General features: G+C 30.7%; 3 protein-coding genes across 3 annotated transcripts; 1 reads left to right on the top strand and 2 right to left on the bottom strand.

The window, feature by feature from the left end:
* The first annotated feature begins 2,232 nt into the window (after nt 1–2,232).
* LOC148231053 (uncharacterized) lies at nt 2,233–3,568 on the top strand. Its single transcript, XM_088193881.1, has 2 exons — nt 2,233–2,387; nt 2,461–3,568. Exons 1-2 carry the CDS (start codon nt 2,312–2,314, stop codon nt 3,270–3,272), a joined length of 888 nt encoding a protein of 295 aa, XP_088050007.1. The 5' UTR covers nt 2,233–2,311; the 3' UTR covers nt 3,273–3,568.
* A 1,268-nt stretch (nt 3,569–4,836) lies between these two features.
* LOC148231052 (uncharacterized) lies at nt 4,837–6,272 on the bottom strand. Its single transcript, XM_088193880.1, has 2 exons — nt 6,174–6,272; nt 4,837–5,855 (listed from the first exon to the last, which is right to left on the bottom strand). Exons 1-2 carry the CDS (start codon nt 6,241–6,243, stop codon nt 5,026–5,028), a joined length of 900 nt encoding a protein of 299 aa, XP_088050006.1. The 5' UTR covers nt 6,244–6,272; the 3' UTR covers nt 4,837–5,025.
* Nucleotides 6,273–13,150: 6,878 nt separating this feature from the next.
* On the bottom strand, nt 13,151–15,855 carry LOC148231051 (uncharacterized). Its single transcript, XM_088194645.1, has 5 exons — nt 15,745–15,855; nt 15,519–15,647; nt 15,222–15,394; nt 13,544–14,161; nt 13,151–13,474 (listed from the first exon to the last, which is right to left on the bottom strand). The coding sequence occupies exons 2-5, from the start codon at nt 15,639–15,641 to the stop codon at nt 13,471–13,473; spliced, it is 918 nt and encodes a 305-aa protein (XP_088050771.1). The 5' UTR covers nt 15,642–15,647; nt 15,745–15,855; the 3' UTR covers nt 13,151–13,470.
* Nucleotides 15,856–17,195: the final 1,340 nt, after the last annotated feature.

The following is a 17,195-nucleotide window of genomic DNA, read 5'->3' as shown; positions in this document are numbered from 1 at the left end:
GTGAAACTGCTGTTGCTGCATGTTTTTCGCTAGAAGCCGACAGATGAGTCGCTTGTGAAGCTACTTGCGATGCTTCTGACACGGCTGATGATGCATGTTGCACGCTCGCTGCAGACAAATGAGACGTTTGCGATGATTCTTTCTCGACGTGGGACACTGCTGATGCTCCATGTTTTTCGCTAGAAACCGACAAACGAGTCGCTTGTGAGGCTACTTGCGATGCTTGTGACACGGCTGATGATGCATGCTGCACGCTCGCTGCTGACAAATGAGACGCTTGCGACGAATTTTTCTCGACGTGTGACACTGCTGCATGTTTTTCACTAGAGGCCGACAGATGAGTCGCTTGTGAAGCTACTTGCGATGCTTCTGACACGGCTGATGATGCATGTTGCACGCTCGCTGCAGACAAATGAGACGTTTGCGATGATTCTTTCTCGACGTGGGACACTGCTGATGCTCCATGTTTTTCGCTAGAAACCGACAAACGAGTCGCTTGTGAGGCTACTTGCGATGCTTGTGACACGGCTGATGATGCATGCTGCACGCTCGCTGCTGACAAATGAGACGCTTGCGACGAATTTTTCTCGACGTGTGACACTGCTGCATGTTTTTCACTAGAGGCCGACAGATGAGTCGCTTGTGAAGCTACTTGCGATGATTCTGACACGGCTGATGATGCATGTTGCACGCTCGCAGCTGACAGATGAGCCGCATGCGAAGCTAGTTGCGATGATTCTGTCTCGGCGTGGGACAATGCTGCGTGTTTTTCGCTAGCTGCAGACAGATGAGATGCTTGCGAAGCTATTTGTGATGATTCTGACATATCATGGGACACAGTTGATGATGATAACATAATATTTTGCGACTTTGAAGTATTTTGAGATACATTTACCATTTGTATATTCCGTCTCAATCGCATTAGTAAATCCTGCATTGAAGTTGATTTGTTGTCAATGTTAATTTTTTTCATGCATTGTTTATATGGCATTCGGTTCTTATTATCTGAAATACAAATTATATAACTAACATATTTAAAAAAATATTTTACCAAAAATCGTACGGACCCTTAATGTTTGTAACTGGATAAGCAATTATTTGATAAATCGCTAATAACAGAAATAGTAGTTTCAGTACCATCTTGAATTTTGTGAATATCATACTTTTAGATTTTCTTATATATGCTCTTACAATTGCTTGAAGCAGTGCTTATCGTTTAGTAATGTTTTTAATGGGAAGAGTTTGGTTCGATGATACGGAAGTTTTTGATAAAAACAATAATCATAATGACAATTACTATTTGACCAAAAAATTGACGAATAAGAAGGAATTAGATATGACTGATAATAATGATTCTGAACCAATTCGAAGGAAACAACAGGTAAGATTACAATTGAGCAGCGACGAAGAGGAATATTAAAATTTCTATTCCGTTTCAAATTATATACATTATATAAAGAATTATGAACTAATATTATTACCATTTACTGTACGAGAATGTACATATGTTCCTAAATAATTGCACGTATTCGCTTTTAGTGATTTTTTTGAAATTTATCTCCCAATTTCGCTATATTTTTAGAAATAAAAATATGATACATACTCCTAGTTTTTGCAAAATACACGTATGTAAGCGATTATTTTTTATTTGAATGACGATTTTAATATACAAACATAAAAAATAAGAGACCTCGCTATAAGTATTGTTTATAATATATTAAAATATTTAATCGCATAAAAATAGCAGTATGACCTTAGATTCCTCACACTTTCAGTAATCTATATACTATTAACTAATATGTACGTGCGATTAACAAAGCTAGTATGTAATTCAATAATGTTTATTTTATCGCAATTGCTACTTACGTATTAAGACAATGAGTCGTTTATCTTTAGTCGATGATACTAATTTTATCGTGTACGTATTTTTGTTTATATATATATATATATATTAATATTTATTTCTTCATATAATATGTATTGCTTTTTTATGATTGAAAAATACATCATTAGGGACCAGATGAATGATTTCTTTATAATAACTTTTATTTTTTTACTCATAGAGATCAATTGAAAACTAGTTTTTTGATAATATATAACGGGAATTTCCATGCAAAATATATTTCGCAGATTGACCGAAATCATCCGTTATACTGCCGTTTGCTAGTTAACTGTGAACCTGCTGTGGTGTGGTGATATTTGCGAACGTATATATTTTAAATGTGTGTGTATTTTGCAGGAGCATATATATATAAAGATTTAATTGATACTGTAGCCAGTTAAAGCCCAAGAGATCTCCCCTCATCTCAACATGAAGAGCTTCGGCCGCGTGCTTTTGTCGCTTACCTTCTTAGTTGTGTTGGATTTTACGTCATGTAAACCTCTTGGTTAGTATTTTTATTATTTTAATTTGTTTATGTACATGAAAACATATATTGATTTTTTTCTGTATTGTTTTAGTGGATCTAGATTCAGTTCATTTAAGCGACGATTTAGTCGGACCTGAGACAAAACCTTTTGAAATCAACAGTGATGTAAATAATCGAAATGGTCGTCAGTATGGAGGTTATGGAGGCTATGGTGGCTATGGAGGTTATGGAGGATATGGTCATGATAATTATGGGGGAGGACATCATCACCACCACAACAATCATCACGGACATGGCTATGAGCCGAACGGGCATCACGGTCATGGTTATGGTCATGGATATGGACATGGCTATGGACATGGCTATGGACATGGATACGACCACCACCATCATGGACATCACCATGATTTCCGTAGAGATTTTAAGGAAGACATGGTCACTGAAATCATGATGGTTCCTGCGGATGCTTTAATTCATCCCATGGCAATGGGTCTAGAATTTATGCCACCACTTCATAAAGAAATGCATATTCCTGTGGCTGTGATTACCGATCATTATAAGATGCAGTTGCCTCATCATGAGAAAGATAAACACGTTGTTAAAGAAGTAGTAGAGGTACCAAAGAAGGCAATAATTAAAGAACAAATACAAGACGCAAAAGTAAAGATTGAAGAAGAAAAAGAAGCATCGGCTATAGAACTTAATAACGAATCATCTTTTGAAGAATCTGCCATAGAATCCGTTCTGGACATAAGGGTAGAGGAACCGAAAGAAGAGGTCGCCAGTGTTGAGATTGAAGTGAAGAAAGAGGAAAAAGTAACACATAAGCCTCTCAAATGTCATGAGCCGGAACAAGAACATAAGCACGTCGGAGGACACGAACGCAAACATTTAAAGGCGTAATATGTTTTAAAATGTGATATCTTAGAAAAGTATAATTTAAGGAGTAACGTAAAACGCGATCGACTTATTCAAATACAAATTTGGTTATGTGGTTTAGCCGAAAAACATTCACAAAAAATGTTTTATTCAAATAATGTCCTGTTTTAACACTAAGACTTTTGCCAGTTGAGTTCTGAATATTTTTTTTTACTTTTGGTAAAATTAGCAAATGGGCACTTTTGCTGATGAATGACTCGTATGGTCAATATATGTTTATATTGTAATTCTATTTTTTAAATAAATATTTTAAGTGTGAATTGCGTTATTATTTATTTCATAATGCATTTAATTAACGGTAAAAGTGTTGAAGAATTTAAAGAAAATTTTGATAACATGGTAATGAAGCGTAAGAGGAGAGGGTATGTGACACAGTTAAAAGCGATGTGTTATATCGATCCGTAAACTTTACAGGAAGGACATAATCGATGTAATATGTAGTTTTTTTCATCTCCTGTTATTTTCACAAGAAAAAATCATCAGTTCATATACGTATACATTTTTTTTATAACAGATTCTGGGGTAAAATATTTTTTTATTTTACATTTTTTTTCAATTGCCAAAAAGTACGAATAAATCATATAGTTCACATTATTTATTCAATAACAACTAAACTGTACGGTTTATTTATTCTATTGAAACGAAATTGTAGTAAGACATACTAAATTCAAATCCAATTTTTTTTTCAGAAGCAAAAATATTCTTCAATTCATCTACTTATACTTACTTTTTAGAAAGCTTATTTTGACAACGTTTAAAACAAATGTTTTTAGGGAAAACAGAGTTCTCTTCTTTGATTACTTACTAATATAGATGTGAAGTTTTCAAAAGATGGGAGTAAAGTAGAATTTTAATTAGGTAAATTTAAATTCTCAACCCAAAAGTTGGTCAATTCACTCTTAAAGTCATTGTCTTAAAGATAAACATCAACAGAAACACTTCTAATGATTTTAAAATTAAATAAGTAATACGATATATGAGACCTTGATAACTCAAAAAATATATGTTATAAGATAATCGACTATAAGTTATTTAAATGTTCTACAATATTTAGGGCAAACTAAATTCATTTTCAATGATTATTTTTCGGACTCAATCGATTATTTTTTGGACTCAATTTCGTTTTATGGTAATTTTCGAAGTCTGATGAATATTATTAAAACTTGTTGATTTTTCGATGACGTTTATATAATGTCACGAAGCTTTCTAATGGAGCTAAATTAATATTTATTATTATTACATACTTGTTTCCTATTCAATCTATTACAGATAAGCTCTCATAAATGTATTTAAAAGCAACCATTAGTTAATTAAGCAAATTAACTTTAAAATAACTTTTTACCTTTTAAGATCATCTATAGTTCTTCTTAAAACAACATATAAATTCAAGTATTGAATCATAGAATACTGCTATTTTAATTGTGTTTCTAATAAAATAATAAATAAATTCGTTTTATTTGTAATCATAAATTTTTTTAAATATTTATAATAATATTTCCTAATTAAAAAAATAATAAAACAGTTCAAATGTTATTTAAATATAATTGTTTTCGTCTTAAATTTCTTTAATAATTTTTAACCAATATAACAATGATACACTTTTTATAATAAAATTTTGTAACAATCCAAAATAAATTACTTAGCATCTAGTGACAGCTGTTTTTATTTACTAATGGTATAATATAAATCGTAAATGCAAAATATAAAAAAAAATTATTTATGATTCGAAGACAAAATCAGACGTTTCGGCGTTGGCAGCGCTTTGAGAGCCAGATACTCCATCGTGGCCGGTATTAAAATTTTGTGTGGCAGCATTGGCAGCAGTTTGACTTCCAGACCCACCACCGTGGCCATTTCCAGCGCCAAAAGATTGCGTTCCAGCATTGGCGGCTGATTGACTTCCTGATGCACCTCCGAATCCATGTCCAGCGTCAAAGTTTTGCGTGGCAGCATTGGCAATCGTCTGGCTTCCAGATGCACCGCCGTGTCCTCCGGCGTTGAAGTTCTGAGTTGCAGCATTCGCCGATGCAGCGTTTCCAGAAGCTCCTCCTCCGTGTCCTCCCAAGTTGAAGTTTTGTGTGCCAGCACTGGCTGAAGCAGCGTTTCCTCCTGCTCCTCCGAGTCCTGAATTGAAATTTTGCGTAGCGGCGTTAGCTGACGTAGAGCTTCCTTTGAATCCTCCGAATCCTGAATTGAAATTTTGGGTAGCGGCGTTAGCGGAAGAAGATTGCGCACCTAAGCCTCCATGGCCCCCTCCAAAGTTTTGTGTAGCTGCATTAGCAGAGGCAGAGTTTCCTGAGAATCCGAATTGAGGGGTGTTAAACCCTGGATTTCCTCCGAAGCCCCCGAATCCTTGATTTCCGAATCCTTGGTTTCCGAATTGACCTTGAGGTTTTCCGAAACCAAAATCAGCGCCTCCTGGTGGAACGCCTTGAACATTTTCTGGTCTGTTTTTGCGTTTCGGAGATCTGCTTATTCTTTGTATTGGTTCTAATTGGATATCGTCAGACACGAGTATAGCGAACTCATCTTCAGCTATCGGAATCACTGAAAAGAACATTAATAATAAAATCAGTTTGCTATCTTAACTGCGCGTTGATATCTATTATATTACGTGAAAAGGTTGCGATCTTTACCGGGCGTCGATATCACATTACAATGTTTTTTATTCTGATTTGAAGCATCTCAAAACCAGTTTTAGATTACATATTGAGAATTACGTCATTAGAATTATACATATTGCAAAATTTATAAATTAAACCGATTAAATAAATATTTTTCAATGTCAATGCTAATCTAAAAAGGTCAATTTTTTATTGTTTTTTTCGTTAGTTGTATATATACATAGAGGTCATGGTCACTCACGTCTATATGTAGCTCCAAAAGCTTCAGCCAGGAAGGCGAGCAATACCACAGTGGCGAGGAACACCTTCATGCTTGGTCGGGAGCCTAGACTGGATTGGCGTGTGTGTCTATTGATGCTGATGCTTTATACGCCTCTTCTATCGGTTTTTTGCGTCCTCGTCAAACCATACGATGCCTGTACAAACATTTGCTTAAATTCCACGAACACATTTTTTTCTTCCCGGACTCTTCAAATCCTCGAATGCAGTTCTGCGTGCCGTTCGCCACACATTCAGATTCATCAATGCCATTCCTTGCCTGATGATAATTTTCTTTGAAACATACATTGTCGAAATTTCGTTCGTCTCGCTCATTGTTATATTTTGTTTTGTACGTCTTCTTCATATTTTCATTTGCGTTTTTTTATTGACTAACAACCGGTTTCGCTATTATTCCTTGGTTGGCGATCTAGGCTGAAACGTGTAATTTTACAAACAAGTTTTATAATATTAAAGGCTTATCCTTATTATTTTTTATACACTTGTTTATCAGAACATAATTAAATAATAAAAAAAGTAAAATCATATTAAATTACATATACTGACCATTTTCTATCAGTATTTTCAATACGAATTATAAACCATGTATATTTTTTATAAAAGCATAACAAGTAACAATTCGAAGTAAAAATCCTACGTGATAATAATTTTAATTTATGATATTTTAAATAAACATCTAATAAATTACAGCTATGTTTAATATAAAATGTAAATTAATAACACTATTTTAAATTATTTTAAATAGTGTTAGAAACTTATTTCAATGTGAGCTTTAATAACGGAACATATTTTTGATACCGATATTACGAAATAATTAAAATAAAATAACGGAATTATTTTTAATATAATACATAAAGTAGAAAATAATGTTAATAATAATAATTTGTATATAAAATTTACTATAAATATTTAAATTAATACACAAACATATAAAATAAGATGATTTAATTTATTATTTAAATATATGTTTATTATTACTTTTAATTAACTAGTGAAATAAATTATTATATATGTCTCAAAACTCGTCTAAAAGTGTTTATTTAAAAATATACATGTGTGAGATAGAACGCAGATGCGTCTATCAAATATATCTCATATTAATTGTAGTCTGAATGCATTAAATACATAAAAATATTTTTGATCACTAATTAGCACTAACGGTCAGTGGACTAAAACAAACACACAAACATATTTTTTTTAATTAATTTTTAAAATAAATACAATTGAAAAACGAAGCATGGATTAATTTAATTAAAACATATATTATAATAATAATAATAGCTGCGTAATAATTGCTAGATTTCTTTTATTCCAAAACTAACAGTGAATCTAAAACACAGTTTATCATTTTTATGCTTTAAAAAAGTGAATGGGGCAATAAGGTAACAATGTTTTTAATGTATGGTTATCCCTACATTAAAAACAACAAACTAATACTGTCCTGTGTCTTTACACGTACTGATACACCCCTCCTGGTAAGCATCTAGTCATAAGACATACATTTAAGAACACATGCTGATTGCTCGTTGAACTGATATATAATGGTGTCTAAGTTAGTACTAATGGTCGGGAAATTACTTTACAAAAATAAAAAAATATATTGTATGAATGACAAAAATAAATAAAATATTGTTTGCTATGTACAAAAAAGCATTATAAATATTATTTATAAAAAAAGTATAGTAATTTGTATTTTATATGTGAATAAATATTGACTTAATACACAAAACACAAAATGCAGTCCAAACAGTTAAACGAGTATAACAGTTATCCTCATCTTACAAAAGACATAATAAAAAATCTATAACCATATAATTGGCTTTATGTCAATAAACTCAAGCTCGAGAACAGACATTCAACTGTAACAAAATACATGTTGGTATATAAATATGTATTTGCGACTTGCTGAACAAGTATATTCGTCACGCAGACGTATGTGACAATCTGAGATTTGGACGCATTAAGTAAATAAATACTTTAAAATATTATATTGATGACAAGTACAGACATGCCAGTGAAATGTACCAATACGAAATACAAGTGACAGCGTTGTTGAATATACAGCTGTTCAATTTATGAGCATTACGCAAAAGCTTTCTTATAAAACACCCAAATTCCATAGATGTTGTCTTACAACAAAATTATTTTACTATCAGACATTATAAAGTAACTAATAAGAGAGCATTTTAGAAGATTATATTTTAGAATATACTCTCGTGTCTCGTGTATATCTCCACAAGTGTAAGTGTTGCAAAATATTTTTTCAAGTATAGATACATATAAAAAATATATTTAAATTTAAAAGTGCCAAAATATAATTACGTAATCACTAGATAATGTAGCTTAGCAATCGTGATTTATAAACATACACGTACATATAATTATTAGGGAATTCCCAGTCATTGTAACGAATTGCTCGTGTATATATATATATATACATATAATTGACATTGACCGTTTCTATTTTCTTACACAAGGTGAATATAACCGATTGTTATGGATCATATTGGTTTGATCGCTTGGTTGTTATGATACAAGAATGTTAATGAAACAAACAAATTATGTAACTAAGCATTGGATGAAATTTCACTTACAAAAAAAAACAAAAAGATCATACCCAAATATTTTACGAAAAGGCTATTATAAACATTATATTATTATAATATTATTGTTAGATCATGACCATCTCTATCATCTTGTGTATCCATATTGTGTGTTGAACACGCGATTCTTACGATTTGCTTTTTTTCACATAAAAAATAAATATGCGAACGAACAAGCTGTTTGTTTTTCTGATCTTTTTATATAAAAGAATATTGTTTTTCGTCGAAAAATATTGCGCGTCAAGGTGAATCTCAAAAACGAGTTTTATTGATATCTTCTATTGCATTTTTAACTTATTATATAAATTATATTTGAGGTATACGAAACCTGAAATGTGTCAAGCTAACTTTAATATTTGTGAGATTGTGTATTTTATTTTACAAGTACATGATTTACAAACTCTTACTTGAAAATGATAATTAATATTATTTACATGCTTAAAATAAGTAAATTAAAAAATCTGATAAAATATTTATTTTTATTTAATAAACGGAAGATCCATTTATTTTTTATTATTACTTGAATACTATTTATTTTAATGCTTAGTTAATAATTCGCGACACCTTGCTGAAAAATAAATAAATTTTAAGTGTAAGTAATACACTTAAAATTCATTTACATATACATAAATAAATATGATCTTTGTAAATATTTTTTATTAAATATTTATGTATTAAATAATAACTTATTAAAATGTAAAATAGATGTCATCTACATATTTATTGTAGAAAAACACAGTATATCAAGATTTTTATTACAATATGCTGTAATTACTTTAATACATTGCCTAGATCTCATAAACCATAAAAATTTGTTAAAATTAATTAATAAAATTTATTTTTATTTATTATTTTAACTTGTGTGTATTTTTTATAAATATTTAATTAATAATTCATGACATCTTTGACATTAGAGTAATATTTATAACTGACATATAACAAGACATATTATACATAAACATATATGTAGTTAAAAAAAACTTTATATTGAGTGTTACGAGATGGCTCTTCAACTTACAATAAATAATATTTTTTATAAATTTATGTATTAAATAAAAACGTGTTATTAAATGTACAATATAGTATGTCATATATAAACTGACTGATCAAATGCAAAAAAATATAATCAAATTATAGTTTTTTTATTATAATATTAATTATTTTAAATATATATTACTCATAAAAAATATAATATATTGTAGCGTATGTAGTTTTTGAGGGCTACTTAAATAAACGACCTTTTTTAGAGAGCTAGCGAGGACCCGGGGTGTTAGACCGTGTTCATGGTGAGTGAAAAGAAAAGAATGTATATTTAGCCAATTGTTTAAAAATCACCCGCTTCACAAGTTGAGCGGTGGTGTGGCAACACTGAGAACTGTCAGAACGCCGCCACAATATAATATTATCCATAATTTATTTATTTATTGTAAACCTAGCGTTGCAACATAACAGCTATAAGCCCAATCCATTATAACGGTGTAAACACAATCTAAGAGTCTGTAAATCAGTGAAATCTGTTTCACTAATAAACTATTTTAATTTCTTTACTAGCTCGATTATATTTCAAATATTTATCACGAAATATTTAAACGATCGGAATTACAATTACATAATATTAGCACTAATTCCGATCTCCTAGATACATATTTTAAAAATATGTAAATATTTATGAAATAATTGAAAATATTGATTAAAATGTTATTATGTGTGAGAAAAATATTGTTGTATTTTATAAGAATAGGTAGAAACAATAAATTAATTTAATAATTAAATCTATGAATAAAGAAAATAAAATAAATTAAATTTATTACCTTATTTGAATCATTATAAAACACATGAATATATAGAAAAAGTTAAATTACTACAAAAAAATATTAATATTTATTTTATTGTTATTTTAAAAATATATTTACGACTACATGTTACGGGCTTGATTAAGTATTTAGTATAGATTAACTAGATTAGACACACAATTTTATAATTAATTTAAAAATCACACATTTTCTTTTAATTATACTATTAAAAAAATATAAAGTAATCCTTCAAGGAAGCCATACAAGTTAATGCATTTTTTTAATCACGTATGTGTATCAAAACAACGGCGATTGAGCTCACAACCAGAAGAAATGGGATATTGGACTAGCGATATGACACTTAAATTTCCTTTCCTGACCAATTAAAATAATGTAAACAGATGCATATTATTGACTAGACACAAATGCGAATAACATAAGAATGCATTCTATTGTTTGTCGCATTTCACATATGTATACCATGTCTTGTCATTAAGGCTAGGGACCAAATTGATCTTCAAACATTGCAATGATAATGGAGACTGTGATTGCATACATTTTTATTTTTTGAGAGTATACATAGAAGAGTACTCGAAGTAAAAAATAAAAAGGTGGTGTTACTAGATATTATTAATTCAATTAAAAATGTGCAAAAATAAATTATTTATGTTAAAATAGTGTTTTTACTTTTTTAAATTACATAAATGTATGTAGAAATTGCAAAAATATAAAAAAATAATGTTTGGTCTAAATTTTTTGTCACACTACTGTTTTATAAAATAATTTAATTTAATGATGATTCATATTGGAATCACTGCTGTCTATCACTGATAGTTCAATGAAATATTTTTATTTTCGTTATACTTGAACTAAGAACATATTCAATGATGCCTCTTTTTGAAGAAATGGCGAAAATGTGTCATTGTATTGTCATTGAATAGATGTCAGTATCGGCTGTGTCGAATGAGGAAAAATCACTAAGTCTCACAGTTATGAAGAGTCGACATTGTCGAGAGCTCAAGAGTATTCTCATCAGCGAGTGGTGAAGTGACAAAGTGTCACGTCATTTTTACTGGTCCTTCGAGAAAGCTTGGGTGAATGGAATATAAGCAAATTTAATACAAATTGTATTATTGTGTTGTTCCACCTCCTATACATCCTTTAGTGAAAGTTAAACTTCTAAGGTGACCATCCGATAATTACCATTAGTAATGAGTATTTTTAGTCGTGTTTTTATTGTTCAATTCTTGGGTGCTCAAAAATGCAGATATCAACAAACTTTTGTTCTTATAGCTTTTTAGATAACAATTGTTTGAACCTATGTAATATAATTAAAGCTCATTGCGTCAATATATGATGTGAAATTATAAATATCGAGAGAGGCATACAAACCACTACATTTACAAATCATTTTTTTATAAATAAACAATTAATTGATTAAATATTTATTTTGCTAAATGTGAATTAATATAAAATGCGAAAAACAAATACATTTATTTTTATTAAAAAATATTTTTACATGATGCAAAGCTCATTTTTTTCTATGGTATTTTTAATATCACTATAATGCATAGATTTTTTATATATGATCGAAGTCACACAATCCTGAAATAATATACCGGCAGAATTGAGCAACTTGACACAGCATCATATGCGAGCTTTTTAGCAAGCAAATAATTTCAAGGTCTCTTTGCCCAAATGTATTATTGTGGTGCTACTTAGAAGAGTGAGTACATGCAAAATAAAAATTGTATGGTTTAAAAAACCATTGGAAATATTTGGTAAGAAAGAGTATTTTAAAGATGGTGTTTTCTATAATAGCTATAAAATATTAAAATTAACTGTATTTCAAAAGATGATAAACATGTAATCTGAATTTGATAAAACTACACAGATATGGTAAATTGTAACCTTTAATAAAATTTAAATAGAATTGGTATGACAATTTAAAATTAATTTTAGCTCCGCATAATGAAATAAAAATGTCCGAATAAAATATGCCACTTTTGGCATATTTTATTTAAATGTCAAATGTCGCATTGACCGCGCAGTTTATTCATACATACATTAAAATCAAAAATAGGTTTCGTGTCAAGATTTGTGGTAAATGCGTTAAAATATTCACACAGAGGAACAAGTGTTTGAAGAAAAGTTGCCCAACGTCTTTTGCAACAAAGGCCTTTTACAAAATTGGGTACATTTGAAACAATAAAAAAAATCTTCAATGAGTTTTTTGTGTCGAAATAGTTGATATTTGACAACGATCTGTTAAAAATGTAATTTTAATTATTTTTTACGATTAACGCGTATTAGCAATTACACTTTGCGCAACAACAAGTATCAGATTTGGTCAGATTATTGTGCAATTTAAATTCATGTGTGATTTTCAACTGATGTGTTTTTAACAGTGTCGTATAAATTCTAAGTTAAATATTACAAAAATAGTGTTAAGGTACACCAATTAGCATATAGTGTATTTTTAAATTTATTATACCTGTATTACATAATTATGATAAATTAAATTTGGAAATTGAATAAATGAGTCATTTTTGGTATTAAAATTTATTATATATATGATTCATTGATTTTCGATGTCAATGGCACACGCAATATTTATATATTAACATAATTATATTATATTAACACTAAAATATAATAATAATTGTTCTTATCATCTCATGGGTCTATTAACTGTGCTTTGGCGATCTAACCACCGCCATTGACTTTTATCACAGTTAAATTGAACACATTTCACAGAAATATAGATTGAATATTATGCGTAACGCATATAATTCGAGCTGTTTTGACGGTGAGATAAAAATTAAATAACATCTTAAACATCATCGAGATAGTATCTCAACGCTTATCTGTAACAAATAATTAATTGATTAGTATATGATTTTTATTGTAAATAAATGTACTATTGCGCTATTTACTTTGAAGGTACGCCATAGGTTTTGTGCGGTACTCCATAACTGGTGGCTGGTGGGCTCCAGCTAACTGCTGGGGCAGGGTAGGGATATCCAGAGCTAGATCCTGAGTCGAAAGATGATCCTGATGGGATGCTAGATCCTGATTGGATGTCGCTTCCGAAGGATGAGAAATCAGTGGCGCCGAAGGATGGTGAGCCGTATGAGATTTCTTGAGCTGGAGCTGAGAAGGCTGGGGATGAGTAGATTGGAGCTGGTGGTCCGTATGAGTAAGACGGGGCTGGTGGTCCGTATGAGTAAGACGGGGCTGGTGGTCCGTATGAGTAAGACGGTTCTGGTGGTCCGTATGAGTAAGACGGGGCTGGTGCTGAGAATTGTTTAGGGATTTGTGGCAGTTTGACGACCAAGTATGATGGGGCTGAGGAACCGAAAGAATGTCCACCGCCGAAAGAATGTCCACCGCCGAAAGAATGGCCACCACCGAAAGATGGTGCTGATGGTGCATATGATCCGTGTCCTGGAGCGTATCCAACTCCACCAAATTCATGACCACCATGGCCGCCTTCACCTCCGCCTCCGAACTTGCTACCCAAAATTCCTCCGAGCAAAAGTCCTTTCTTGGCTCTGAAATATGATTGATTATTAGACAAATAAGTTAAAATATTACATAAACAAATTTTGAGAAACACTGATCAATATGCTGATTTTGACGCCGCGCGTCAGAATTAATATTATTACCAGTTTAATAGACGACTTTTAAGACCATAATTAAATAGTTCAAATATGATTTACATACATATATATTTAAAAAGACTATCCCTTATTTTTTTAGGGTGTTATTTATAATTTAACTAGTCCTAGGTATATATATATAATACTGTTCGAATTATTCCAATTTGGATAAATACCATTTGGTTTAATCTTAAGCTTATTGATTCCTATTTATATAAATCAAGTTATATGTATGTGTGTGTATTTTATTTATTAATTCTTCCGTTATAACCTGACAGGCGTGAGCCCAATGCGTTAAATCTGTACCAACAGAGTAAATCATTAAGATATAATAAATACCTACAAGTAAGTATTAACCACCAGACTGACAATCTGGGAGTCGGTGACATCTATATTAATAATTATAAATTATTAAGTGTAATAATAAATAGATGTCACTGCAGCTGGGGATAGTTTTTTTTTTATATAATAGTGCATTTTTTATAAATAAAAAATCAAGTGCCGCTGCCGGGGCTCGAACCCGCAACCTCAGAATTACTAGTCTAAGACGATGCTGTTTCGTCCTCATATAAAATATAAAAATAAATCATTAAGAGGTTTCAGGTTTTTTTTTTTTTAATATTATTTTTATAGCAATAATGGTTCAAATGACATCTCAAGAGTACAAGGTTTTTATGATATTTTTTTAAACAGAATTTGTAGACTTTTTTATTTTTATTTTATTTTTTTAAATAGAATTTTTAATGAATTTTGTGTGAAATGAATATTTATATTTATTATTTATAAACCTAAAAGTAATTAAAAAAGTAAAAATGTACACTTAAATGAATTTATAGAATATATATGTATGTTTAAACTACTATAAACATGTTAGTAAGACTTAAAATAAATATAAAAATATGCTGTTTTTGTAGATTAGGGTAGAGGATTTTTTATTGTATATGATACATACCCCAATAGACCTCCTCCAAGAAGACCAGCTCCCAAAACTCCGCCTCCGATGAGTCCACCCTTCAATAGAAGTCCACCCTTGAGCAGAGCCAATTTAGCCAATTTCAACTTGAGCAATCCCCTCTTAGTCCTGACGAGAGCATCTGGACCCTCACCTTCGGTGATAGTCTGAGCCTGAAAAGAACAATACGCGCTAAGTGAAGTGATAACTAGCACGACAAACTCGGGCGTCCACTTGTCTACGCCGTCTGTCGTTATGCAATACAAATATAATATGAGTGCAAGGTTCAAAGCATACCTCGGGTTCTTTAATAGCTTCAGCCAAAGGAACAATTTCAGCTTTTTCAACTTCGATATCATCCGAAGCTAAAGCTGTGGCGGTGAGGGCAAGAGCCACGAAAAAAACTTTGGTCAACATCATTTTTATCTACGAACAATAAAATAAAATAATTAATTATTTTTAATTTTCACTAGGTTCACTTTAAAGTCACTGTCACAAATCACAATCAAGTCTTGGCACGTACGTTTTTTGTGTGTCTCGTGTGCTCCTGTTGTCTTGGCTTGTCACAAACTGAGTGGACAGTTTTGCGAGGCTGTCTTTATATGGCGACATTTCTCCAAAGGTTGGTCTCCCCCCTCTGTTAAAAATAACATGGGGTCACAAACGGCGGTTATGGCATATTTTTTTAGATAATATAAACGAAAAAATCTCCATAGTTCAATGTTAACTTATTGATACAGTACTAAAATTATGGAAGTAGTTCGATTGAAATGTTTGGGGTTTTGCCTTAAACACTGAAACGATATCATTTAGTATTAAATACCAGAATATATTATTTAAATCAAATACCAGTTATGTTATTAAATAATATATCGTTCGTAAAAATCAGTAAAACGCATACATGAATATTATTATTAAATACTTTCAGGTTTTTTTTATGGATATTAAAGGATAATCGAGAATTGCATAAGCGATTAACTAATCTGCTTAAGCGTATTGTTTTTATGACAAAAAATGTAGATCAGCGATACTCAACCAGTGGCCAGACAAGCTTTTATGCGTGGCCCAACGCTCATAATCATTACCAAATATTTTCATACCTTTAAAGTTGTTTTCAAGTCAAATAAAAGCTCAACAATATGGTATTGACATTTTTCTGGAAAACCATATTATACACAATTTAAAATTATTTAGCTGCCTTGCCAGATTCCAGTATTTAAGAAAATCAAGAAATGTTTACTGCCTATAGAAATTTCCTAGCACATAGAAATGAATATATTGAACAACTAGCAGCATTGGGATTTGATTATGCACCATTATTTGCCGAATTCATCGAGCTTAAAGACAATATGAATCTGAAAGCAATTTTTAAGGAAAATGGAGACAAAGGAGTATGCTGAATTTTTAAAACTGATACCTTAAAAATACAAGAGTACAAAATTGTGCCCACGTACTGCTTACATCATTTTACCCAACGTATATTTGTGAATTATTTTATTTTACAATGAAATATGCAAAGAACGTATCTGGAAATCAATTTACTGATTCTCACCTGGATAATGTATTAAGAGCAGCCTTTACCAATCAGCAACCTGATTTTTCTAAAATAGCTTGCTTCAACATCAGAAAACAATAACTTTTAAATAAATAATTTTAAATATTTTGAATACATTTTTGTTTTTGTGTATTTATTTTCATATATTTTTTTGTTTGTCGTGCGGCCTACGCAACGCAGCAAACATCTGTATTTGGCTCGGAGGATAAAAAGGTCTAGTATAACTGATAGATTGCTAGTTTAAAAATTATATCATATAAAAAAATTATATCCGATTTGATGATCGAAGTAGTAACTGCCGATTTTATTGTAAATATGTAGATATTATAATTCATTAATAAAATATATTTTGTAAAACTATCATTTTTTTTTTTAAATTAGCAATCAAGTCAAAAATTTATAGAAAATAATTTATTCAA

This window comes from Plectrocnemia conspersa, unplaced genomic scaffold (assembly GCF_051122295.1).
Source record: "Plectrocnemia conspersa isolate PC_06_02 unplaced genomic scaffold, ASM5112229v1 ptg000010l, whole genome shotgun sequence".
Taxonomy (NCBI): domain Eukaryota; kingdom Metazoa; phylum Arthropoda; class Insecta; order Trichoptera; family Polycentropodidae; genus Plectrocnemia; species Plectrocnemia conspersa.
Note: the sequence above shows the minus strand (reverse complement) of the source record. Positions and strands in the feature narration are given on the sequence as shown.